The following is a 27,902-nucleotide window of genomic DNA, read 5'->3' as shown; positions in this document are numbered from 1 at the left end:
CACTCTGACTCAAACATTGACCAAGGTGTAATCACAGTGTAATTTGTTCATGTATTTGCTGTTGCTACCTGCTACCTCTTAGCACAAACTGTCTGCGTCCATGTGACATAAAATTTGTGACTGTGTGGACTGTACACATAGCAAGTGCACTGACTGTGCATGCTCCAGATTACAAAATGAAGTATTGTACTGAAGAGATGCTGAAACAATGCAAAGATGTGCACCCCGGTCTTATTCTTTCATTCTCGTTAAGCGATCACGTTTTATTTTCTCAGCAGTTTTTTTTTACAGCAGTTGGCAAACATTGTTGTGCTGCATTCCTGCTACCAACTGGAAAGGAGTGTGGATTGGCAAATGTGTAAATGCATGGAACACCAGACTGATGCAGAACCTCAATTTGTAGTGTGAATGGAACCACATGCATGTCCGCACCACCAGAAAAACATATGGAGATCTCCTCTGATCAGAAATGGTGGAAGCTGAGTCAAAGGTAGCTTGACAAGCACACCTCTCTGTAGATATCTATAACTAGTCACCCATCAAAGATTCTAGGACATCCTCAATGTGCAATGTGCAAACATTCAAAAGATGCTACTCCCCTCTCTCTCTGCTTGACAAGCCCCAGTTTTTATCAACGAGACATGGCCACGCCCACGACAATGACAGAAATGATAGATGCAATGGCCGATACTCAAGCTAGCTTCCAGAGACAGTGGCCTACTGCAGCCGCAAGAGGGCAGTAAATTACAAGTTGAATGTAAACAGGCAAAATCAGATCCTTAATGTGACAGAACGCTTTTCTGAGAAGGCGAGATGTGTCTATTTTTAGCTTTAACTGGTCAAGCACAGCTTGCCCTGCTTGTCCTGACAGCACACAGCTGTGTTTCATCAACCTGTCCTCCTCTTCTTTTAATTCCACTCCTGTGATCCCACTTCTCATCATCTCTTTTGCAGCCCTCTAAAAGATGTCTTCCCCCCCATGTCAACCTTTCCCTTTCCTTTTCCCAACAAATGCCTTCTCTCATCTTTACCTCTGCCTATCCATTATCCTGATTCTGTCCCTTCTCGTTTTTGTCCCTTTGCCCCGACACCCCCCACCCCCACGCCCGTCTCTTCATTCCATCCTGGGTGCTGAGTGTTAATCTGTCTATTCACATCGTCTGCTGAGAGAGCAATTAACCTGATCAAAAGTTGCATGTGTGGAGATCAAACACATTTCAGCAGGGGAGGCTATTCAGAGAATCACAGCGAGAAGAGACACTGAGAAGTCAGAGGAGGAGACAGAAAAAACAGTCAGGTTTAGATCTTAGGGGGTGGAAAAGTTGGTCAGGGCTATCGGGTGGGACCTTCAAGTGGCCATCCGTGTGAAAGCGTGCGTGCAAATGGTTTTTAAATAGCTGAGTGACTCATTGTTCCTCTCCTGCATGCCCCTCACACCACTGCGCATCAGAACCCAGCACACCGGCTGCCGCGATCTCATCTCAGCCCCCTCTTGCCTGTGAGGGATTAAACTCTTAATCCGCCAGACTGAAGCCTGCTATTAGTACCGACAGGGCTGCAGCTATCTTTGTGTTTTCTGCTGCATGTGTGTGCTGGCTTCTGGTGAATTGGCATTGTGGTGAGATAGACGGTGGGCAGCTGCAGGTATGAGATTAATAAAAAAACAATGAGGCAGGGAAACAGAGGGGACTGAGGGTGGTTCAACACATAAACAAGTTAGCTGGTTTAATGTCAGAGGACTCTGGTCTTCCCTGTCTACCACCTATGCCAGATATACACCTCTCTGTCAGTGTGTGAGTGTGTCTTTCTGTTTCTGTGTCTGACGAAACAAAAGAAAAGAAAATGACAGACAGAAAGAAAGAAAAATTCACATTGCATTACTGTCACTCTGAGGCAGATTGCAGGACACTTAAAATGTCATCTCCTTTGAGGGAAGAAAAAAAAGCTGACAGAACTAATAGCCCAGCGTGTGTGATCAGTCTCATGTTGCACTAACCAGCCCTGGGCATATGCTGCACTGTAGGTTAATGAATAGTGATGGAGGGATTCAACAAGATGAACATCTCTTGTGTGTTCTTGGCACACACACACACACACACACACACACACACACAGAACCCACCTCCCTACCTCTTCAGTTTCCATCTGTACCCTCACTAATGTGTTGTCTGCTCCGTTAGCAGCTGTAAGGACCTGGACAAAGTGTTTGCTTGTTTTAGTAGTTCCCTCAGGCACATGCAACCTAATGAGCTGCCTTTCAAGGACAAAGTGTGTGTGTGTGTGTGTGGACAGAAATGCAGATGAATCTGCTAGCGTAATGACTTTTATTTCTATTTTTTCCTGAACTATCATCTTGTGAAAATTTGGCGCCAGTTTTGCAGGGGTTTGGCAGGATACTGCATGTGTCGGGGTTTTCAAAGTCAGCTCTGCACAGTGAGGTCTATTTACTTATTATACAGCCAGAAGTTTGGCCAGCTGTTCAGTGTCACTGTGACCGCCCCTTCAAACGGAGATCTTCTCTTCTACATGGCATTCAAATTTTTGTTTGTTTTTATTTCTGTCATGCCAAACATTTAACCCATTCCACACAGGATTATATTACCTAGCATGCTTTTTCATGTAATACATATACAAAAACAAAACATTCTAAATAGCCTACTTTTAGATGATTTGAGATGATCAATTTCTGCTTATGTCTAAAGTAAAAGGGATTCCTTTTCTATCCACTTCAGCCAGCACATTGAAAAAAATATCCAGACTGACCATTTAGTTCCAACATTAAGTGTTAAAATAGCCGATATCAACCAGGCAAATTAAGATCTTTCCTTTTCAGACGCATTTATTTTATTTAATGTTAAGATTTATTGGTGTCGTTGTAAATTATGTCAGTCAAATGATATCGGACTCAAACTGCAGCCTCTCACTTGCTGCTTCACTGCAGATTTCAAACCAACCTTTGGTGGAGGTAATTTGGGAGGCAACCGCGCCCTCTGTTGCGCGCAAAGCGATCAGGGCAGGAAACACTGAGAGCATCTCCTCAGTGTCCTTGAATTTCATACGGTCTAAAAGCTAAAGGAGGGATTTGGAGCCACTCTAAGAGCCACTCTCCCCTCGCAGATTTGTTAAAACACCTCTCCTTTCTAACCGGGAGCTCCCATGCTCCCCGTCGCTATTACGCCTGTCGTCACCTTTACGCAAAGTTGAACCTGGGTGCCCGGAGTCTCCTCTGTTGCGCACCGTGGCTCCGACTCCCCCCTCCCCTGCTCCTCCTCCTCCTCCTCCTGCAGCACCACAAACGGGACACTTTCAACGCACCAAACCTTTGCCCGCTTGGTATGTCCGGACTGTCTGCGCGCCTTGCACCGGCTTGGATGATGCGGGCACCGGAGAGGTATCCTTGCCATTATGATGTAAATGTTGCGGTTGGGAATTGTCTATGACACCCCGATTCGATGTTGAATGATCGGCGGGACTGCGAGGCAACAGAGGGATTTGACACCGAGCTGGTTTGGACGTCTGGAGATGAGTGCGGGGCTCCGGGTGGTAAGATGCACTTCATAAGTTACACTGATGTCTGCGGGGGTTGTGTTTGTGGCTTTGCGTTAGTCTGAAGTTGAAATGCGCTGTCACAATACTTACATGAGAAATGCTGGAGCCTTTGCACCTTGTCAACACTGCAGCTCACAGTGGGCTAAGACAAATAGTTACAGAGTATTTGATTCAGAAGTAGGTTTTTGAAACCAAAATAGCTGCCAGGTTTAAATTAATAGTAAGGAAAGGGATGTAAAACACCCCACTTTGACTTGAGGCGTCCCCACTATTTGTTTTCCTTTCCACAAAATTATCGTTATGAGATCTTAATTAAACGCCTGATTTAACGCCCTGTTTAATTAAATGTCTAGGTCTGATAAGGGCGCAAAATTGTTCCGTGTGACCCTGTGTGTGTGTGTGTGTGTGTGTGTGTGTGTGTGTGTTTCCAAGTTGAAGAGAGAGAGAAACAAAGAGAGAGAGAGAGGTATAGAGAGTTTTCCTGCATTAAAGCAACCCGATCCATATGAGACGTGGGTCTCTCAACCAGCTCCTGGCAAATGCAGTCACCGTTGACATGCCCATGAATATAACATAAGCTGACTGACTGAGTGCTATGACCTCATCAATTAAGAAGTCATAGAAAAGAAACTCCATGTCAATATAAGCAAAACTAAATTTAAAAATTGTTGATTTATTGATTTGTGTTTTTTTTCCATGCCCACTTTTTCATATAACTTTTAAAGAAGTTTGATTTTGTTCAAGAGTGCTTCGTATCTGTTTGCAATAAATTCATCTTGCAAAATGTCACCCTTCACATGTACATTAAGCTAATTTTATTTCCCACTTCGTCTGATATCCCTCCTCAGCTGTCTGTCATTTGTATCCAGTGGAGAGGCAGGAGGTGCAGTACAGCTCATCCCACCAGTGTGCTGCTAAAAACACCTCCTTCAATTAACTTTCCACCATGAAAAACCAGCCACATCTGCAGGGAATACAGATCGATTAATAAATAGTTTATCATACTCCCCCTGTGAAGGGGGAAATGAAACACCAGCACTATGACAGAGGTGATTTATTGGTTTCTCCAGTACAGGATCCCATCCTGGATCTAAATTAGTGCTGCAAGTTAGTGCAGTCCAATGCTTCAAGCTGTCTGCACTGTCCAGTCACACATTCAATAAGCCTGTGGTTACTGTAGATAGCTATACCGTGCAGAACAATGTCGAGGCTGTTGATAATATTCTTCTTACTGTGAGCAGTGTATGTGTGACTGACAGACTCACAGGTCTGTGTTAGTCTTACAGGACAACCTGCTGCGCTCACCATCAGGGTTGTGAGTCAGGGCTGGTCACAGTGACAGGATGAGTGCTGTGTTTGCGCAGGGAAAGGAGTGACTACATGTGTGTTCATAAATGTGTAGAAAAGAGTGGGACTTTACTTAGCTTGCTGTGGCATGTGTAGAAAATCTATTATAGCTTTATATTCAAAAAGCTGGCAGGAGATAAGTGCAAGGCAGCTGCCCAAACACAAGTCAGCTTTATTGTTAGTAGCTGGACACAACAAGCCACTGAAAAATGTGTCTCAAAGGATAATGCCAGCTGTTTCAGCCCAGGCCTTCCTTTTTCATCATTTGCCACTACAGCATTCAGTAGCAAAAACATCCTCACCTCCAGTCTCTACAGACTGGTTCTGTCTGTAAAGATGTAGGAGCTGAATGTACACTGATCTGTAGTTGTAAAATCTATATATCAAAATGTAGAATTACCACACCTCCTGAGAACTAATGAAAACAATGGGCCGCTTATAAAACCCATCACAAAGACTTTACTAAAACCTTTATAAAAAGACTGAGATATTTTAAGTTGTATTAGCATGTGTGCAACTCACTGACACACATTTTGATGTCCGTCCTGTAATAATACAATGAAAAGATGTAGAATGTCGTAGAATTATGCAATAATTTATAGTAAGTAAATAATCACAAACCCTTTCACTGCAGATATTTTGACTTGACATCGCAAAAAGGGCTCATGCATATTTAAAATCATTGCAATGGCTAACTGGAATGCAGCCTTTATTACCGTTATTAATTACACTTGTGCTCTGACAAATGTCAGAAAATTGAAAGGGGTCTATTTTCAAGCCTGGTGCATAGTAGGAAAATAAATTTAAAAAAATAAATCTGTAAGTTAGATGCAGTCAGTAAATGACAAATACTGGTATAATAGGACCCAGTTTGGAATGGACCACAACTATTTAAGGCTTCGATATACAGCAAACCTTTCTGGGCAACAGTGACAACTAACAGTGCCAATAAGTTCCAGGGCAGTCGTATTGCCAAGAAAAACATTTTGGACCCTGTGTTTCAGTGTCTGTAGCAAGGATTGCTGCCCATCCTCAACAGCCAATAACTCACTCTAAGTGTGACTAACACCACACAACCTGAATGTTCTTTTCTACTGTTATTTCTTAATTTTCTAACGCCCATGCCAAGTGCAGCAGCCACACTGCCATTAATGGAATTTGCTTTGACTGTAAATTCCTTCGCTATCAGTCGAAGTCCTGTTGTACTGACCACAGTGACTATACTTTTATAGCAGCAGAGCTGATCTCTCTGTCTGTCTTGTTTCTCACTGAAAGGAAGTGAGAGATGGGGGTGGAGCCTACAGCACTGCAGTCTCATTGAGGTGTGCTCTCTGTCTCTTCATCACCCTTTTCTGGCCTCACACCATTTCTTTCTTATTCTTTATCCATTTTTGCCTCAGTCTCAGTTCATCCTCCACCCATTCTGACATGTCTCTCTCGCTCTCTCTTTCTCCTTATGTGTCCTTCTCAGAGCCTGCATGATGCCACCACATGTCTAGGCCCTCCCTAATCCTGCTGCGGCGACACAGAAGATCCCCCTCAGTCCCCGGACACATCAGAGCTCCACATATTGCTTTTTGACTGATCTAGATCATCCTCTGTAGCCATCAGCCACTGATCAGTCCTAACCCACTCTCTATATTCGGGCTTTCCTTTTCCAGACTCGCGCTTCACTGCGGGATTACCCATTGATCTGATGCTGAATCCTGATACACCAGCTGAGTGGTCTGTGGACCCCTGACGGCACTGTCAAAACCCACAAACCTTCAAATGTGACAACAGGTTTGTTCTGTTGGTTGGAAGCCAAAGCCATAGAGTGTCTGTTGCTGAGAAACAACTCCTTGTTATGAGGGGGCTGTAAGACCAAAGAGACCAAAAGCTACAGCCATTCTTTTATATCCTGCTTGTGTACAGTAGAACTGAGCATGGGCAGGTTTTAACGTGATTGGTCGGAGCAATACAAAAAGGACTGCTGTGTCCTGAGACTGAAAAGTTTAGTGTTGTAGATTCTTTCCATCATCACCTCCTACTCTGAGCTGCCCAGTACGGAGCAGCGTGCTTTCCAGATGCCGCCATGCCCATCATCAGCAACGCCAACCATGACTTCAGCAATCTGTCCGTCAGTGATGACAGCAGCCTTGACCGCATCTTCACTGAGATCCCTGAAACTGAGACCATCAAGGTATGAGTGAAATTGTCATCAAAGTAAAAGAGATCAGTGGTAAAATTGTGGAAAACAAATTGTACACACAAATATTTCAGATGCAGCTTCTCATGCATTGAAGCTTTTCATTTCTCACTCTCCAGGGTGTTTACTACCAGAGGGCTCAGTTCATCCGTCGGCCAGAGGACCTGGTGTCCATCGACCATGGCCTGCTGGCAGTGATTAACGTTGGGGGGAACCGCTACACCTTCCCCTGGAGCACCCTGGAGCAGTTCCCCCTCACCCGACTTGGCCGACTCTGTGGCTGCCGGTCACCTGAGGAAATCGCCAGGGTCTGCGACGACTACGACGAGGCCCGCAAGGAGTTCTTCTTCGACCGCTCACCGTCCGCCTTCAGGGTCATCCTCAACTTCCTGGCTGCGGGGAAACTGCGCCTGCTGCGGGAAATGTGCGTCCTCTCCCTGCACGATGAGCTGGCCTACTGGGGTGTGGAGATGGCATACATGGAGCGCTGCTGCAAGAGGAAGATGTACACACGCATTGAGGAGGTGCACGACCTGGAGCGGCGTGAGGAGGAGCGCAGGCAGAGAAACGCCATGCAGCGTGTGCCAGTGGAGGAAACAAAGTACCGTAAGGTGATGAACTGGCTGAGAGATATGGTGGAGAACCCGCAGTCTGGCTTACCGGGGAAGATCTTTGCCTGTTTGTCAGTGATCATGGTTGCGGTGACAGTGGTCAGCTTATGCATCAGTACCATGCCAGACCTCAGAGAAGAAGAGGACAGGGTGAGTAAGCCAGAGTCTGCACACAGTTCTTCCCTGCACGAAAACACAGTAATTCAATTCAATTCAATTCAATTTTATTTGTATAGCACCAAATCATAATATACATTATCTCAAGGCACTTTACAGGGTACGATCAAGACCTCACTTTGTTACAGAGAAAAACCCAACAGTTCCCACAAAGAGCAAGCGCTTGGCGACAGGCGGGAGGAAAAACTCCCTTTTAACATTAAGAAACCTCCAACAGAACTGGGCTCACGGTGGGTGGCCATCTGCCTCGACCGGTTGGGTTTAGGAGGAGATAAAAAAAGGGGTGGTGGGGGGAGGAGAGAGGAGAAAAGAGAGACAGAAAGACCAGGAACAGCTGTGTAGGTAATGGTGTTATCAATAATAATGACAGATAACAGTGGTTAATAGTAATTATGAAGTAACACTTAACATGACGATGTGGATGCTCATTTAGGCATTATCTCCAACACTTTGTTAGTTGAATTTACTCACTGGTGCATTTCCATGGTATGTCAGAGGTTAAGAGTGAAAAAGAAATGTGCAAGATTCTTGTTTTATTCATTTTAGACTGAGGCAGACACTGAAATGCTGCAAAAAGTAGGGCTTTAAAATTCTCAAATATAAAAACTCCCAGTCGTCACACCCTCTTAAATGTCCCTGTGGGATGCTGTTGTGTGTGTGTGTGTGTGTGTGATGGTCGTGCATGTCCTGTGATCTGTGTCTACCCATAGCAGCGTGGGATAATGAAGCCCAGGCTGCTCACTGAGGCCTGTCCAGTATCTGTCAGTAAACACTGGGGAATAATGAAATGGGCTCATTCTATCTCACACAAAAGACACATGCACGCATACAAATGTATGCATCAGTAGACACACCTACAGTTGCACAAATTTGCACATGCAAAAACACACACATACGTGCACTGACAGCCACATGCCTGCACACACTCTCACATGGTCACATGCACATACAATAGTAATGAACTCATCCAGTGTAACCGATACGGCTCTCCCTGAATTTTGCGCACATTTACTCTTGAGCCTTATGTTGCCCTCTAACTAAAATTTTACTGCAGCATATCCACTGCAGTCATGAACAGCTTTCTGCCACTTAAATGAAATTACATATACATTTTTCTTCCAGGCAAAGATTTCACCCTTCTCCATATTTTCACAGAGTTTCCCCTTTATTTTAACACCTGCATCAGGAGAAGGTTGAGCACCTTTCCCCAAGGTAACCCTAAAGAACTATTAGCACATCCTGTGTGTGTGCGTGCGTGTGTTTGTGTGTGTGTGTGTGTGTGTGTGTGCAGAGACTGGTTGCTGCAGGAAAACTTCACACACATGTTCAACAGCGAAGTCATCAACAGAAGCCTCCCCCTGTATTGATTTTGATATGAGCAGTCACAGTCAGCCAAAGGCTCAAGTCCAGGGGGGTGTGATACTGGAGAATTTAGCGAGATGGAGGAGAGTGCTGGCTGCAGAATGCTTGATGAGCCGTAGAGGCTGAGGAGAGGATTTCGATAGCCCTGCCAGGAGGAGTCCAGTAGTCAGTGACGGTCTTAAGAACACAGATGGAAGCACTTGAGTACAGGATTGGACAGTGTCCACGGGTCTGATTCAGTGGATGCTTGTAAACCTGCTGGACTGGCTGGTACCATTTGATATGGAACTTTTACGAGGTACAATGGGACAAATCTTTAAGAATTACCTCAGTGGGGAAAGAAATCATAATAGAATCATTTTCTGTTGCAGATTTATTTTCTGCGCACTGATACCAGTGACAAGGTTCACAACAACAGGATCAGATATACAGCAGGACTCGCAGGTATTCAGGCAGCAGAAGCAGAGACATGCTGCAAGTGTTGCTCAAAGTTAAGAGGTTTTATTTCCTGATGTGTAGTATCAGTGTTGCATATGTGATGAAAACAGGAAACTGAGCTTTTCTGCTTTAATTCTCTCAGGTAAACACAGTAACAGAGACAGTCAGTCTCCATGGCAAAAATCAAGCTGTCCTCAGAGGTGCACCTTAGGCGTGTATGGTTGTCTCTCACATTTTGCTGCCTTGTGAGGACATTGTTTGTGTATTGTTGTGTCCGCCTTGTGAGGACACTATGGATTGTGAGGACATTTAGAGTGTGCGTGTTCATCCAAACCTTTCCTTGCATTTCTGTGCTCATTCTTGGAAAGGGGATGGCAGCTCTCTCCAAAAGTAAACAAATCCATCTGCTGCTTTCATGTTTCTCTCCCTGCACGCTCCTGAGTTTCACTATTCTCCCATGTTCGGGTGCTGAACTCCCTCCTCGGTGTCCAGCTAGCATGCCTAGGCACGGACAGCAGGCTCCTGTCATCTTTAATTCACATGGCCCTGCTGTTTGTCTCTGTCTCTGCTCTGCTTTGCACTGGATTGGAGTGAAAATTCCCTCGTCCACTCATCATTTATCCTGCTTCTCTGCCTGCCTCTGTTTGGGTAAGGAGTGTGCAAGGACAGATAAAGTAAGTGGAAGATGGAGGAAGAGGAGGGCATATAGAGGGTAGGTCTAAGAGAGCAACAGCATGAATTTAAAAAGGGATGAGAGGGAGATTCTGGTGAAAAGAAAGCAAGAGATAAAGACTGCCTGACCCCCCCACCCCCCACCCCTCCTCCTCCTGCTCCCCTCTGTCTATCTCTACGTTATGGGTTTCTGCTTGTCCTCAGCTGATCCCTTCTATCAAAAGTATATTGTTATGAGCAAAATGCCCTTGGAGGGGCTTTTATCTTACGGCTCAGTTTCGAGTCCACTAACTCCTCCATCATTCTTCCATCCCCTGCTGTGGGTGTGTATCTTCCCACTGTATAAGCTATGAAACTGTGGTGCCACTATTATTCCTCCATGCTGTGTATACTTGCAACATTTTGACCGGAAAAAGAGCCCCCTCTGATGCATTTCAGAAGTTCATATAGATGCATGAAGTGTTGATATAAAATCGGATCCAGAACAGTGATGGGTTTTTAGACCTAGCTGAGAGAAATGTTAAACTGTCAGAGGAGTTTGCAGGGCTGAAGAGTTTCAAGTCAAAGTTCAGTCTTTGATCATTATGGACATATGTTAACATTTTGGACAGCATGAATACCTCAAAGTAAGAAACTAGAAAATTAAATTGTCCAAGGTCATTATGTGAACATTATATTTTCCACCACAGAGCTTGTCATGTGAAGCTTTGGCTCAGGAGATAAGTTTACGGAAGTGAGAAATTTCCAGACCCACAGCTCAGAGTTGTTCAGCAAATTAAATATAGTTCCGATGTTGTTTTCGCTGGCAGCTGCTGTCCCCAGCTGGAGAAACAGGTGACCAATCACAACTTTGTAGGTGGCAATAAGAAACTTGAGCATCCTCCTCCTACATAGCTTGTTAGTTGGCTATATCTGTGAAAAACAGCGGCAGGAAAATAGCGACAAGCATGTATGAGATTGAAATAGCAATACAGGTCAGTGTAAGTTCACATACAGAAATAACAACTTTTATATAATATTCAACATGTTTGTTTGATCAAAGTCACAACCACTTCTTCCATGCTGACATCTGTGTGATGTAAGGGTCAATCTGTGGTCCTTTGTGAAAAAATACCCTCATTGTGCAAAGTTTTTTAGCATGGCTTCAGTAACCAAAAGGACCACAGTTAGCATGTAGCCAACTATCTGCAGTTAGGATGGTAATGACCTTGCTTTCACTATGTAATTGTCAGCCTAGACTAAACTGTTCTCTTTCTGTTTGTATATATGCATGTGTGTCTCATTATAAGACACAACAGTTCCAGACTATAGCCATGTTATTCAAAGGAGATTGCTGGGGTGGCCTCCATATTCATTAGTTCATGAGATAAATTTCTGCTGTGGCCACTGTCGTAACCCGGCAGTGACCTCATTAATCTCCCTGAGTCAAATCTCTGACAGGATATCAACAGTGTTTAGATTAGAAAGAACAGGGCGCTTGCAGTTTTTAACTCTCTCTGGAAAGCAGCAGGTCTCAGCACATATTGATAACCTGCCTGAGTTTACATTTAGTTGCTGTCCAAATGTCAAATATCCACCAAAGACTCTGACTTTCCTTGCATATATTGTTGAATAAAACTTTGAGGCAAAGCAGCAACTTTCTCTGCATTCATTTTCACTAATTTACCGCATATACATCAAAGCGCTTTACTCTCAGTAAGTGTCACTTGGATTCATGTCTTTTAATATTCTCGCCGGGTGATGGGTGAGTATTTTCAGACAGCCTCATCAGATTTGCTCTCCTTTTCCTAATTCAGTCATATTCTGGCCTGGGGAGTAATTGAAGTGGCCGTTTTATGTCCTTAATGCCATAAATTGGAGTGGGATTTGCTGTTCAATAATTACGTCCCAGGGCATCAATCACAAGTATCCGGAGAGAGCAGGGCAGAGAAAGTGATGGAGAAAGAGAGAGAGAGACAGCAGAGCAGCAGACTTCATGACTTAAGCTTCACACTGTGAGTTTTGACACGTTCTCTGATTGACTATCCACTTGTTCTCAAGCTGAGACCTGCCAATAATCTCTCTGAACCACAGAACCTGTCTGGGTAAGTGATTATAGAGAGAGTGTGTGGGTTCTCAATCTATTAAGAGACAAAAAAACAAAAGAGAAAGAGAGACAGATGGACATAATGTGTCTTGTGATGTCTGAAGGGAAGATAAGGTAATTCTTTACATACATGACAGAGGAAATAGTGGAGTCCAGGTTGCGGTGAAGGACTAGACGATAGCAAGAGAGCAGAGAAAGAAACCAGCCGTGAAGGCTCCTGTCTCTCCTTCCTCCCCCTCTATATTTCCTCCCAGAGGGGCTGTTCAAAGTTTAAAGATTTTCTGAGACACAGTGATATTACCTGGGCACATAAGGAAGGGGGGACACACACATTAGCACAGTAAAAGACACGTATACATCTTTATTACTTGATTTGAAGGCTCTCTCTTGATCCAGAGAACAAAAGTTGGTTTAACTCTGTGATCTTGACAAGCTCTGACAACTGTGAAAACAACCTTTGTTGTGGTCACAAAAATCATTTTCTCCTGATCACTGGAAACAAGGTTTGTTGTGTCGGTATCTTGTCCACCTCCATGGAGAATCATTTGGAAAAGATCGAAGTGTTGGCCGTGATATAATCTTTCTGGTTGTGCGTGCACCTCTTCTGCTTCTGAGCTGTGCAGAATTACATTATGTGGATAGTACAGTTGAAGGCCCTCTCAGTACATAATTTTATTTAAGATAATCCACACCTGAGATGTGAAACACATAATGTAACGGGAGGTGCAAAGCACAGTAAGGCTTTAAATGACTCAGTTTTATGTGTGTGTGTGTGTGTGTGTGTGTGTGTGTGTGTGTGTGTGTGTGTGTGTGTGTGTGTGTGTGTGTGCGTGCGTGTACACTTTCTGTCTTTCTAAACACAGAGTGAACTTGCTACATTGTCAAAGCCATAAAGACAAAGCGCACATCATCAATCATGAGGCTCGGTTTAGTGTGTTACATCAGGGACACAAAATTAAGAATGCATTCCTTGGGTGCCTCATTTTATTTCCCCCTCCTCATAATTTCAGCCTCCATTAAATGCACATGAAGGGAGCATAAATATGTGTCCGAGTCTCTAAACTTTGTTGGCTCAGCAGGGTGAGCTTGAGGCTTGCTGCTGGTCACAGTGACTGTAAGTCAAAGAAAGCAGCCTAAATAAGAGCTCAGGGAGGCTGGCGGCTGGAGCGGAAGAGAATGAGGCAGAGGAAGGAGGAAGCAGAAACAAAAATAAAAGAGATGCAGAGAGGAAAAGAGGGGTGGTAAACCCAGTGGGGTATTTATAATGTCTCACAATGTCCCACAGTCAGAACAGAGTCAGAGGGAACTTATAGTAGCTGCAGATAATCTTATCAGAACTGAGACAATGTGAAATTCAAAGTGTGTGTGTGTGTCCCAGAACGTTAAAATTCTGCTCATGTCAGCAAGTTGCCATTTACGGCTGTATAACAGAGAACATGTCTTTCTCACTTACACACCCTCAGTCCACAAGAGGATGTGTAAATATTTGTATGATTGAACTATATGCTGGTTACCAGACTTCAGTGTTGTGTGTGTGTGCGTGTGTGTGTGTGTGTGTGTGTGTGTGTGTGTGTGTGTGTGTGTGTGTGTGTGTGTGTGTGTGTGTGTTTGTTTGTGTGTGAGAATGCACATGCACTAATAATTACCATGCACAGGCCTCTCCTGTGTGTCTGTGGGCATGTATGTACTGTTTTTGACCGTATCAGTGGCGAGCAGATTCCATGCCTGTTACAGCCAATCTGGTTATGAGCTGTATTCCCTCTGTCTGATGAGCTGCACGGCTGCCAAGTGGGATTATGGGAGAGAACAGCAAAGTATGAGATGTTTATCCTGTCCATGCCAGGACAGAACTGCACAGCATAGTCAAATACAGAACAATGCAGGGGAACAGTGCTTGTTAGAGCTGAATATGTCAGCTCTGCAGATTGTTTACGACTGTAAGCCAGAGTCGATGGAGAGACCTTTGGTAGTTTTTGACATTTTGAAGTCGTAAACTGATCTTGCTCAAATTGCACTCATCGTTTGTAACTGTTTAGAAAATGACTTTATGCTCATGTGATGATCTTTTAAAATTTGGATGACACAAAGTGCTATAAATTTCAAGCAGCCTTTACAGTTCTGCAGTAATGAAAAAAAAGAACAAGCTTCTTTTGATATGTGTGAATGGTACAGAAAGGTGTGTCCTTCAAAGACCAGAAGGTCAGTGGGTTGAACCTGCACTTCCTTCTACAAATATGATAGACCAGACCAAAACTAATAGCGTGTGCATCAGAAAGGACAGTCATACATTTCAATAGTCTACGAAGTGGTAAATACCAGTGGAAAGGTTGATGATACCCTTGTAAATATAACCTAGTTCCTATTTTGAACACCTGAATATACCATCAGCTGACTCATGTGCACTCTGGGAAATGATACATCACTTACACTCTCTGTGGAGCCTTTGGATGGGGACAGGCTTGTTGGGCCATTACAGTGTACACTATTTTGGTCTCGAAATACAGATGCTGAGAGAAGGCGGCTTTAGAGTTGGGACATGTAACAAACAGTTCAAGTTCAATATACTGTGTCTGTAGACACTGCTTGCTTGTTAGAGACAGATGGTCTAATGATGAAAACAAATGAATGAGCTAAAGACTGAACAAATTAGTCTGAGGGTGAATTATTTTCTCATTCATTTTCTCTCATTTTGCCCAAATACAAGAACAAAGTGCTGGCTTTCTGATATTTTAAACTCAGTTTTATATGACAGCATTTCATATACATCAGTGCTTTTCAGTTTTTAGGTGATTTTTGTGGTTGGACACCGACACAAACTCACTAACTGCTGTTAAGAAATAATGGTGCAGGGAGTGTGTGGGAGAGAGTGGGGACACCTGCTGGACAGGTGAGGAATGGCTCAGGCAGTGAAACCAGAAACATCATGGAAAGAGAAAAACTGAGGGCAGAAGAGGGTGGAGAGGAAAAACAGCACACACAACACACAAAATACACACATGCAAACACAAAACAAATACACCAGCAGCCCTATTCTCCAAGGTCATATACACAGCAGCAGGTGTCCACCCCTGCAGGGTTGCCCTCTCTGGTCACTGCAGCACATCAGAATCCCATTCCCCCTGGAGCTATGATGAAATCAAACACCCTCTTCACACTGCTGCTCCGCCCGGTTATAAATGAAGTCAAACGCACCTTTTAGACCTTTGCCTCTTCTTCCTACACACAGCTAGCAGCAGACCAGCACAGCATGCAGCAGACCTGTGTGTGTGAGTGTAACATGGCGACAGACTGAGAATAGAGACTTTTTGGTTGTGAAGGGAGCCCCATGCTTCAGATGTCACCTCATCTTCTGCTCATCAGCTGATCTTGTAATCCCTCACTTCTCTATTCCCCCACAGCGCTTAGCCACCTACTCTTGTTTCATCTGTTGTCTTTCTCTCCTCTCTTCTATCTGTCTGTCCTCCCCACCCTCCTTCTTTCATTTTTCTCCATTAGGGTGTTTGTGCGTGAACAAGCTGTTGGTGTTTTGGCGGCGATGGCTCGTTCAGCAGCCTGCACAGCTGCCACATATGGAGATAAAAATGTTGGGCTCTGCTGTCACGCTCACGTCCGTGTTATGGTGCTCGGTGTATGTAGTGTCATTAGAGTCAGTGGACAGTGTGTCTTTGGAGACTGGGCGGCTGCTTGTAGCTCTTTTATCATAATACATATCAGGATTCTTGCAAATGAATGGGTGCAAACACAACTCTTTATATCCGTACTTTGTGTGCGTTTGTGCGTACATGCAGCTATTGGGTTACAGATGAACAGCCCAATGACGGATGGACATGTCACAAAATACAATCCCTTTAATAACCCATGACCAGTGAACACAGCGCTAGATGTGCTGTATTTCAGGTTAAGGCCACTGTGGTGTTCAACCACACCCCCTAATTCTTTCTCTGTGTCTTTTTCTGTCTTTGTCTCCTTCACCGTTCATCCCATCTATCCTCCTTTCAGTTCTTCCTCAATGGAGAAGCTTTAAAAGTGAGCGCAAGGTCAGCACTGCAGCACAGAGAAACAGTGTTCAATGGTATGTTCAAGGTCTGCTGCAAGGTAAAGTTGATTGATGGGCTGAATCCTTCCTTTTCTTTTCTTCCCCTTTCATTCCAAACCTGCCCTCAGTGGGACTGCAGATCCATCATGGGTAGTTTTTTTTCCCACCTATTTGGGAGATGAGGCAGCTGTAGAGTTATGGACATACTGTGCAAAAGATGTAGAATAAAATTCAAAGATAGGGCAAAACACCAGGGAGTGCTACTAAGGATGATAACCAAATTTCACGCAGTGCACTTGTTCATGATCATGCAGCGGACATCCACGTGTCTCTGTATCGCTCCTGGAACAGTACGGTAAATGCATATAGGAGGAATCATTATTATCAGCTGAAGACAGTGAAATGTGGAGCTTTATCTAGACCACAAGTAGAAAAAAAACACATTCATAATTCAGTGCTATAGAAGCTTTCTCTTGTTCAACAATAAAGAGACACATTTACACTTCAAACGTGTTGTAACCCGAGTGACCTCGCTGTTGAAGCATCCAGCAGCTGTCTCACTGCACACTGATGGGTCACTGGCAGAGGGTAGACGGGATGCTGTCTACTAGAACGTAACACTCAGCTAGTGCCGGCAAAACAGCAAGATGCAGCCAGCGGTTATCATGCCTGAATGATAATGATTTTTAAACAGACTATGAGCCTATCTTCAAACCTTCTGTCTGTGTGTCTGTTTCCTGCATCAGGACTTATTTGTGCATTCAGTACAGACTAGAATATTTGCCACGGTACTTTTGTCTTTATATTCTTAAGTATTGGATATCAAGGTTTTTCCTTCTAAAACAAGTATCAATATAACCTCTGTCTAACATTGCACTCACCATCTAGTCTTTTTTCTCCTCCCTAGAATACAAATATCAAAGGTCACATAGACATTTTGGATTTCAGGTGTTCTCATTTCCTGCTTAAATGGCCTCAAATCCACAATTTCTAATTCTTTCAGTGTGGTTAAATGTAAGTTTTAAAACATTCAGAATTAATGAAAAGGTTTTCGTTTTCTCGTTTCCCATCCTAGACAATCTCCATCTTGGATCCAGATGAGTTAAAATTTCTTCTTCTGAATGACATTACATACTGTTTCAGAGTTTATTATGGGGAGGATGAGTGTGCCCACAGTGTAAAGCAGATGGGTACCAGTTTTACCAAGTTAAGGCTTGGTCACACCAGAGTAAGACAGTTCATCCAGGTGTCCTCGTGAAATAGGTGGACTGGTGATGTTGTGACTATTGACAGTGGTAGTTGATGATGAGCTGACTGCTAACACACCAGCTACCTGGGAACATGCTAATAGTGACAGACCCAATAGGTAAAGGTGAAGGCACCATAATTTAACACATTTGTCTGCATCTTTTGTGGAGCAGTTTCTAAAGCTACAGCAGAGTGTTGAATAAAAGTGTGGATTGTGCATCACAGCTGATGAGCTCTGTTTTTGACTCTACAGAACTATCAAGACCAAGATGGTTTTCTATTAGTTCGCTAAAAATTATGCATCAAAATTCTTAACTAGCCTCATGATAGCTAAACATTTATTCTTCTTAAACTGCTCCATAAACTGAAGCACATGATTTAACTCATGTATAGTCAGCTTTTGCTAAGCAATGAGCTTTTTGGAGGCATTTCAGACAAATTACAGAAAATCATACAACAGCATTTGTGTGATATTTTCTATTTGCAACTGGACCAAAGTAAGGCTGCCCAGATTTTGATGACAGTGGCAGAATATCACAAAAAGTCATGAGAATATTCAGAAAAACGTAGAGAGAAGTGTCACACTCCCATACAGTAAAATACATTTTTCTGAGTGAGAAAAAAAGATGCACAATAAAGGCTCTTTATAAATTGTAGCCATATATGCTCCGATGCTTATTCAGAACTACTGGCTAAAGCCATTATTGGAATCTGACATAGCTATGAGACATTTATGCCTTCTTCTTTGAGTGTGTATCCTTTGTGTCCTTTTTTTAATAATTTTTTTTTAGACAACCTCTGGGTTTTCTCTATAGAAAGGCTTGTGATTACCTTTATTTTGGATTCTGTAACAGCTAATTTTTTTTGTTCTAGAAATTCAAGTTAGCAGACAAGTGGTGACCTCAAGTGTCCCTGTCCCTAAAATGCCTTATACAATGACTTTCACCCTCGCCACAGTCTTTGTGTTAATTTGACATTGAGATGTGTTAATATGGACAATGACGTGAAACCCCGTGTGAGACAGCTGCAGGGGTAAGCAGGGTCTATGTTGAAATGAGCTGTCACTAGCATTTGTTCCAGAGAGACTCGTACAGAGGAGATAAGGTCAGGGAGATAGTGGGTACTGTGGGAGGTATTGTGTGTGTGAGAATGTGTATCTATCTGTGTGTGTGTGTGCGTATGTGTGTGTTTGAAAAAAAAAGAGAGAGAGGGAGAAGTAGAAAGCTTCTAGCTGTAACAAATGGCCTATCATGCAGAGGGTGACAACCCTGTCGCAAACCCCTGATGGGCCTAATGTCAGCACAAGAGAGAGCAGTGAGGGGGGGGTAAGTGAGAGTCCACATGAGAGACGTAACACGTGAGATGTGGGGAGAAAGTGTCTGAGAGATTGATACAGGACAGACAGATGGCTACATCAGACGGAGAAAACCTGAGGAATGCAGATTAAGGAGGAGGAGAGGTGTAGAAATTAAGATTAAGTTAAAGATTTAAGAGGTAATTCTCAAGGAGAGATGTTTTAAACTGTTGAATCTGTTGCATCTTTTCCTTTTGTTAATGTCCTCTGCTTGAGAAACAAATATCCCCCAGTCAGTCCTTCAGACCTCTGGAGAAATCATGGATTGGTTTGATTAAACCATTGTGGTTCCACTTTTTACTGTGTGGGCTGCTGCACTGACAACTGCTGCACTGCTGTTTCCCTTGTCACTGAGCTTTTTAGCCTTTTTTGGCTTCAGTGTTTCTGGTGTAAAAACCCTTGTTGTTAGCCTCACTTCCAGCTGCAGCTGGCAGTTGTTTTCAGTGACAAAGCTCTGATAAACGCGCTGTATGTCACCTGCCCAACACCGAACTGCAGACAGGTGAAGGCAGCTACATAGTTGAGCATTTAGCAGAAAAAACTTCCCTCAGGAGGTGGTGGCAACCAAACTAAAACAAAAGAACACATTAATAAACATAGTTTGTAAGGCCCATAGTGCTACTTACAAGTGTAATAGTTAATGCTTTAATCAGCTATTTGAATTATGTTTGATTTGTTGCTCATTCACAAAGCATTTTGTAGCCCCTTATGTAGAGCAGCACAAAACCTTCCTGTAATTCAGAAAGCTATTTGGTACAATTACGATGATGTGAAAGCTGAAATGAAGCACAGGTGGAAATCTGTTTTATTTGTGAGGGTTAAGAATTTGATTTAAACATATTTGGGGTGGAAAACACAACACTCGTGAACTATAATTGATCTCTTATACCACCAGAGGGCTTTTTTACTACCTAAAGCCATAAAAAGACACGTAAATATTGTAAAAATATCACTTTGTATATTTGCTGTTATGATACAGGTGTTAAACTGTTGATGCACAACACACATCTAGAATATTTCCATTGGATGGATTGTTGGAGCCACATGGGGCCTTGGGTTTTAATATTTAACTAAACTAAGTCATGTAGCCTCAATTAGGAATTAAAACAAGCTGATATCAGAAAGTACTCTATGTTAATACTGTCGGTCGCATGAGTGACAATAAGGTGAAAGGCCTCGCTCATTGTGACAAAGCAACAGAGAATTATCACCTGTCTCTGCATCTCCCTTCAGCTCTACTGAGCGTTTTAGCTTCTTTCAGCTTTTGTTTGATAGACTCCAGCATTACAGAGTCTCTCATCAGTCCTGTTTCCAGATGCAGCAGGCAACTAGCTGGTTAGTGAATGAAACACTTAGCCTCTAAAGAACCACATATTTCCCTCAGGAGTAGGTCGACTGCAGTATTATAAAAAACTGTGAAAATTGGATATACATGCATCGGGTGGTCAGAAACATGACTCTAAATGAAAGCTGCGGTTGTTCGGTGTCTGTGTAAATAACTCACTGTTATCTAGCAAGTTCATCATATCAGTTTTATAATCATGGTAATCACGTTTTACAGCCTGTACTACTGTAAGAAGATCTCTTATGGTATGTTGGGTTGTATACAGCCTTGAGTCGGTGTCTGTTGGGGCTGAAGACTACAAGGTTGGAGATGAAAAAAAAAAGGGTGTGGAAGTAAGTTACCAGACCCCTGTAGCCCATTCATCTCTGCTTGAGGCTCGTGGCTCAAGGCTACATTAGCTGCAGCTAGCATAACACATACAGATGTCCAAGCAAAAGGTTGGCGGTCAAGTTGTTTTGTGGGTCATGTAGGTGCTAGTTGTGACAAGGAGGAAAAAATAAATCGATAGAGTATTCTTTAATTATTGTTTGAAATGGGAAGGCAGGCAAGTGAAGGCAAACTGTTAATAGGATAAAATAATATATACTGCTGTTGCTAGTGTAGGATGCATAATCGATAGATGCAGAACAGATACAAACCAGGACTGCTGCTACTACTATGAAAGCATGAAGGGACTTTTCTGAAGTCAAAACAGATATCTTACAGATACATGTAGGAATGAGGTGAAAGGCTAAGAGTCACAGTGGGATGAGAATAAGGGAGGAAGGCAGAAAGGACACGAGTGATAAATGAAAGGCAGAGGAAAGGGACAAGTGTGTGACGGATGCATCATGCATAGAGAAATGGTGGAAGGAGTTGTGTTTCTCTTAGAGGAACACTGGATGAATGAAGGAGTAAGAGCAGAAAGAGAGCACTATGAGGGGAAAACACAGCATGAAGGATGAGAGGGAGGGAGTCCAGAGAGGGAGATGGAGGAGAAAACAGAATGAGTGATGAGAAGGTGGAGACAGAGGCAGGAGGAGAAAGGAGAGGGTGGCGGAGAGAGAAGAAGAAGGATGAGAGGGAAAGAAAATAGATGAGACAGAGTGTGAGCAAAGAGATAAATGTAGAGTGAACAATGAGGAAAGTGTAGAAAACAGGAGACACTAATGAAAGAAGAGGCTGAGCGAACATAAATTACGTCCACCTCAATAATTAATGTAAAGTCATGTGGTCTCATTTTCAGCATTTTAGTGTTTTCTTACAAGTTAGAAAAAAGCAAAGCACTCAAGAAAAGGACACAACATCATCCTTAATCTGCACAGAAGAGACAGAAATTCAGACATACTGTCTGTTTAAGGGACATTTTGAGCCCGTGAGTCTGTTTTTTACTCTTCAGCATCTTTGCCAGTGGCAGCAGCCAGAAAATCCAGAAGGACATCAGGGTGTAGCCTGAGGTGGCTGTCCTCCCAAGCAAAATGACAGCATCAGTTGTTTCATAAAATGCCCAGTAATGAAATATGTTTACCTTCAAGTGACAAAGCCCTCCAGTTGCTCTTATGACTCTTCTCCAGCAGGAGCAAAGAAGGAAGTAGAGTGATAATTCACAGCCACAAAGTCCACTGAAAGAAGGTGGTTTGGGTGAATGCATGTATTAAAAAAGGTCAGACTTTGACAGGGAACCACTGGTTTTGTAGTACTTTTCAACCATGACAATGATAAGATATACACAGACCCCCCCTGTCTGTTTTGTCAAGTGACAATTTAACTAAGGTTTATTCACCAGAATAATAATTATTATTCAGGCAATTAATCTGGCATCATGGCCACCTTAAAGCTACACTACACTACAGAAATTCTAAAATGAGTCATGTGTGATAGATTCTCAGTTAAAACTGGGCATAGCCTGTGCAGCGTCTGTCCAGTATAATCAGTCAGTATGATGATCCAACTGTTTCCAGAGATTCCCTCTGCAGGGGCTCCATCCGACAGTTTTTGCAAGACAAATATGCAGAGGTGAGAGAGTTTGCAGAGTCAGAGTATCCTACTAAAGGTTTTTTTTTTTCTTTTTTTTTTTTTACGCAACTATCTCTGTCACTTAATCTGTGTACAAATCCAGTGCAGTGCCATCAGTGCCTTTGAGCAGAGACAATCCAAAAGTCCACCTCACTATCCCCATTTGTACGATTCATCACATCTTATCCTCTTAATGACAGCAGGCTCTTCACCCCGCCTTTGACTCCGGTTACTTGGAGCAGCTATAAATGTGTCTGCCTTTAGATATGGACCTCGTATAAACTAGTTTGTTTCAAGGATACCCTTGCCTCAAGAGACCTGTTGAGTTAGGCAAACTCTTCCTCAAATATTAATTTAAAAAATGTATTTAATGCAGCAGTAACTTTCAATATGCCAACAAGACAAACATTAGAAATAATAAATTATGTATTGAGACCATTACTTGTGGAAATTTAACTTATTTTCAGAGAAGCTGGGTTTTTCTGAATCCAACCTTGAGTTTTTAAGTAAATGTATTCATTGCTTTTGTTCACTGGTGGTTGATGCTTTATAAATCGCTGCAATTATATTTCTTTTTTTTCTTATGTATGAAAAAATAATTAGTAGCAGATTAAGTGCTGCAGTGGGATTTGGAAGTGTGAGGAGTTGGAATGAAGACTAATTTGTTGAGGAACGGGAAAGTGAGAGAGTGGAGCTTTGTGATGCCACAGGACAAAGCTTTGTAGAAAATAGCTTTCTGCTCCAAAATCTCCTCATGTATTATCACATAGATGTTTTTATTATTGCATTACTCTTCCTTGATACTGTGGTTGGAGGGCATGCAAGCAGGATTGCTTCCTGTCACCGCTCTCACTGAGTGTCATATTAATCTTTGAAACCTGCCCTAATGAAATAATTGATTGATTGTGTCACTGTATTTTCAGTGCATTATCAGTGCTGCTGCAGTAGCTTTAGCACAATGTGTGACAGTAGCTCTTGATTTATTAATGATCATTGAGGGTGATTATCTGACCTGAGGATTTTTGTCTTCTCCCCATCTCCCCATGCCCTCCTCCCCATCTGTCTTGCCTCCTGTCTAACCCCCCCCCTTCCCGCTCCCTCCCTCTCTACCTCAGGGTGAGTGTTCCTCCAAGTGCTACAACATGTTCATCATAGAGACGGTGTGTGTGGCCTGGTTCTCCCTGGAGTTTATCCTGCGTTTCATTCAGGCCCGCAGCAAGCTGGACTTCCTCCGGGGGCCGCTCAACATCATCGACGCTATGGCCATCCTTCCCTACTACGTTTCGCTTGTGGTGAAAGAGGAAGACCCAGCCCTGGAGCACGAGAGGCCAGGAGGAGGTAAGGGCTACTTGGACAAGCTGGGCCTGGTGTTGAGGATCCTGCGGGCGCTGAGAATTCTGTACGTGATGCGGCTGGCTCGCCACTCTCTCGGCCTGCAGACGCTCGGGCTGACGGTGCGGCGCAGCACCCGGGAGTTCGGCCTCCTTCTGCTTTTCCTCTGCGTTGCTGTCACCCTCTTCTCCCCGCTGGTCCACTTGGCTGAGAGTGAGCTCACTGGTGCCCACGACTTCAGCAGCATCCCTGCCTCCTACTGGTGGGCCATTATCTCCATGACAACAGTAGGCTACGGCGACATGGTGCCGAGGTCCATCCCAGGCCAGGTTGTAGCGCTGAGCAGCATCCTCAGTGGGATCCTCATCATGGCCTTCCCTGCTACCTCCATCTTCCACATGTTCTCCCGCTCTTACCAAGAGCTCAAGATGGAGCATGACCGATTGTTCAAAGAGGAGTGCGCAGCCGCCGCCGCTGCTGCTGCCACCGGGGAGCTGCAGGAGACAGGAGGTGAAGGAGGAGGGTTGGACTCAGCTCCAACTGGTCTGGGATTACGTCTAGACAAGGATAGTGTGCACTCACTAGAGTCTCTGGCTCTGCTTGGGAAAGGAGGGGAGGCTGCAGCAAATAATAACCATAGCCTTCCAGCAGCAGCTTTTTGAGCAGAACTCACACTGACTGACTCAGCCCAAAACTTCCAAGAACACGAGTCAATAATCTCTGTCTTGCATACTATAAAAGTACTGCAAATGACTATTGCTCCAAAGGTCTCACTCTGTGTTGCATTGGATAAAAGGAGATTAAACGAACATTTCCTCTGCTCTGCAGTCTGATGAGTGAGCAAACTGTTGACTGCACATGAACAGAAAGACTAAAAACCCTTTAAATTGGACGGTCCAGTTCCTCTGGCCAGAAAGCCACTGCAGCAATATTAGTAACCGGCTGCTTCCATAAACATGCAATATTCAGTCCAAAGTTGCTTTTCCTTCCACTGTGAAAATACATACAAGTCCAACTGCAACTTTTAGTTTTTCAAGAATTCAAAGAAGTGCTCCTCTCTTACTTTTTTTTTGAGAAGCTTGAAGCCATGTTCTCTGAAGAAACATAAACAAACTGATAGTTTTGGCTCATATAAGATGTATATCCATCTGTCTCTCATGTATGTTTGTGTGCTTGGACTCAAAGAGGTTTCTCAGTTCTCTACAATGAACTTTTTTAATCAACCGTTGAGGAAATGAAAGGATGGAGAGAAAGACAGCATGTTTGAGAGTGTATGAGTGAAAGAGAATGAGCGCTAACAACCATGAAATGTACTTTGCGATGCTCCAAATAAAAGCTCTCCTGGTAATCTGAGAGAAATCCATTCTCTGGGCTGTAGTTTTTTTTTGGTTTGTTCTGGGTATGAGGGTCTAATCGCTTTGGCCAGGATGCTCAATCAGAATCCTGCAGATGAACATTTCTGAGAGAAGAAGAAACAGAAACAGCTGTCTGAGCCACACACACACACACAGATAAGTATTCTGAGAACAACAATTCTGTGACAATCCCCGTCTTACATCACCTCCTTGTTTTTATGTGCACAATTACACCACTCTGGAAGGGTGCCGTGTCTCTACAAATCCTGTTTGTGGACGGGGATCTCTGTAATATATATAATGCAACCAAAGAAGCTCTGCTTAATGCTACATCTTCAGGTCTGGAACAATCATCCACTGTCATATCCTGGGGTGGCCTCCAAAATGGGCGAGGCCACCCTCTTTTTTCTGCTAAGAGTGATCAGCCACACCATGGGGTTCAAGAGGGACGTGGAGTCACGCAGGGACATGCCAGATGTGGATGTAATCTAGATTAGAGTTAGGATTAAAGACCGCAGAGGCAAACGGGTTACGGCCTGAAACATGACTTCATCCAGTTGCTTTAAATCTTTAAATTTGGTTTTGCAATTTTTTTTCTTCCCAGAGACCGGTGCAGTCGCTTTTGGCGTATTATGGCATCTACTGCCCATATGGCATCCTGTTTCACTGGCTATAGCTCTAGTGGGAATTATAGGTCCAGTGGAATTTGTAATTGGAGCTCCTGCAGTAACATATGGCCCAAAGTACATCAGCCTAAATGAGGCAATCCAACTGTACATAATGACATATGATGGATTACACAGATTAAGGCTATTATCCATCCATTTCCTCAATAGTGTAAGACACTGCTATCATAAGCAGCCTATACATAATATTCATGATTTGAAGAACAGTTGTGGTGATAATGAACTTGTGTGAGCAGTAAAGATGCACATCAGGTGATAAACATGCTTTAGCTGTTCTGATGGTTGGATGGGGTTGTATGGTTCAGTCGATTTACTCATGAATCTCCACTTGAAAAAATAAAGTCATGACTTCTGCTGATGTAACAGGAGCTTAACTCGACCCCAAAACACCACTTTTTTGTCTGAAATGGCAAAAAAAACAATAACATTGTCCAAGGCTTTTTTGTGACTATGTCAGGGGCAGTTTGGTTTTTAATGGCTAAATTTAGAGCGCTTAAAAGAATAGTTTGGCATTTTGGTAAATGATTGAGATGAAGTGGAATTTGCCCTTTTACAGTAAATTTGAAGAATTTTACACTTACAAAAACAACAGTAGGGAGCTGAAGGTAGGAGGCTTAGTTTAGTTTAGCTTCATCCAGACACCCCCCACACACCACTCTGCTCCTCTCTCTCACTTCCAGAGCTACAAGTGCAAGTATTGCAACACATTTATGGCAAGAGGTATTGAAAAAGTGAAGCCCTGCAGATTTGCCACTTTGTGATGCAAGAGAGCAAATTTATGAGCCTGCAGTGACAATTCAAGAGGCTGTAATGACACCTGTTGTTCTGTTGAACACAGGTGTGTGAATATTTTCCAAAATTTTAACATAGAAATTTACATTTTTTCACCAAGCTTTCTTGTTTTGTTTTTTTCTGACATCAAATTCAGCTTGAATGTGTGTGAATATTTATACAAGATGAATGAAAATTTAAGCATACAAGTTCAGATTTTTGTTCTACAAACTCTCAAATTGTTGAGGAATCCAAGTAAGTGTCACTCAGACTTACAGACAGTATATCATCAAACTACCAAAACGGAAATAGCTTCCCACATTTTTACTATCAAACCTAACTTTTAATTACGATTTACTCATTACAGTGTAAGTCAGTGGGTGGATGATAAATGTTATTGTTTCCCCACAAACCTCTCGATGTATTTACGCTTAATAAATGACTCACATTACTTCTTTTATTCTATTTAATTGAATATCTTTGAACCACAGCCTGAGGAAATAAATTGAGATGAGTGTGTGTTTTTAAGGCACTTGTTCAGTCTCTGATAGCTTCCTCCAAACAAATGGGTGCAATAGCATGGGGCTATTAAGCTACTTCACTGTCATTAACTGGCAAAAACTGTGCAACTGTTTCGCAGATTACAAAAACTCACCAGGAGGAGCCTGTAATTGTTTCTGCTCTTTTAAATAAAACCAGGATAAAATATGTCTATTTTATTGAATATTTATTAAGCTTGCACTCACATATGCAGACTCATTGTTTCTCTGTGGTATTCTTTGCTGTCTTTTGCACACACACATACACACGTGGAGTTTATGCGAAGATTGTTTATTGGCATCTCACTGGGTTGGATCTTCTGTGTAGTTGTTCTTTTAGATTTCTCTTAGGATTATGTCTGCAGGCTTATCACATACCTGGTATGTGATAAGCCTGCAGACATCTACACCCTGCAGAAAAATAAATTGCACGGTTCTTACAGTTTCACACCATGACCAGATTACTCCCTTCCCTGTGGTATCAGTACAGCTCTTCCTTTCTCAGATTGTGCCCCCTCCCTGCTTCTCTTTGTCTTTATCTCTTCTCTCTCAGATCAACCCCCTTTAACGTAATTTACGACTGCTCATCTGAAACAGTATTACCAGACCATTATTCAGAAAGTCACACCACCACACAACAGCATTACACATAATAAATTTAGCCATATCTAATTTATTCCAAAAGTTAGAAACATGTAAACAAATCCATCAAAAGTTTGTAGAGGGCTCATCTCTTTCTCTCTCTCTCTCTCTCTCTCTGTCTCTCTCCCACATAATCACAGACAAAATGCTCTCTCTCACACACCTACTC

At 43.0% G+C, this 27,902-nt stretch overlaps 1 protein-coding gene across 2 annotated transcripts; it reads left to right on the top strand.

The window, feature by feature from the left end:
• Positions 1 to 241: 241 nt before the first annotated feature.
• Positions 242 to 25,103, top strand: kcng4a (potassium voltage-gated channel, subfamily G, member 4a). Of its 2 annotated transcripts, XM_071458114.1 has the most exons (5): positions 242 to 3,543; positions 6,172 to 6,218; positions 6,368 to 7,078; positions 7,204 to 7,845; positions 23,524 to 25,103. In XM_071458114.1, the coding sequence occupies exons 3-5, from the start codon at positions 6,971 to 6,973 to the stop codon at positions 24,400 to 24,402; spliced, it is 1,629 nt and encodes a 542-aa protein (XP_071314215.1). In that variant the 5' UTR covers positions 242 to 3,543; positions 6,172 to 6,218; positions 6,368 to 6,970; the 3' UTR covers positions 24,403 to 25,103. The 2 variants fall into 2 exon arrangements, with proteins under 2 accessions (XP_071314215.1, XP_071314206.1); XM_071458105.1 differs by lacking the exon at positions 6,172 to 6,218.
• Positions 25,104 to 27,902: the final 2,799 nt, after the last annotated feature.

The sequence above is a fragment of the Trachinotus anak genome, unplaced genomic scaffold (assembly GCF_046630095.1).
Source record: "Trachinotus anak isolate AG129_WGS33_773 ecotype Australia unplaced genomic scaffold, CSIRO_AGI_Tana_v1 ptg000002l, whole genome shotgun sequence".
In the NCBI taxonomy this organism is placed as follows: domain Eukaryota; kingdom Metazoa; phylum Chordata; class Actinopteri; order Carangiformes; family Carangidae; genus Trachinotus; species Trachinotus anak.
This window is presented reverse-complemented; position numbering and strand designations above follow the sequence as displayed.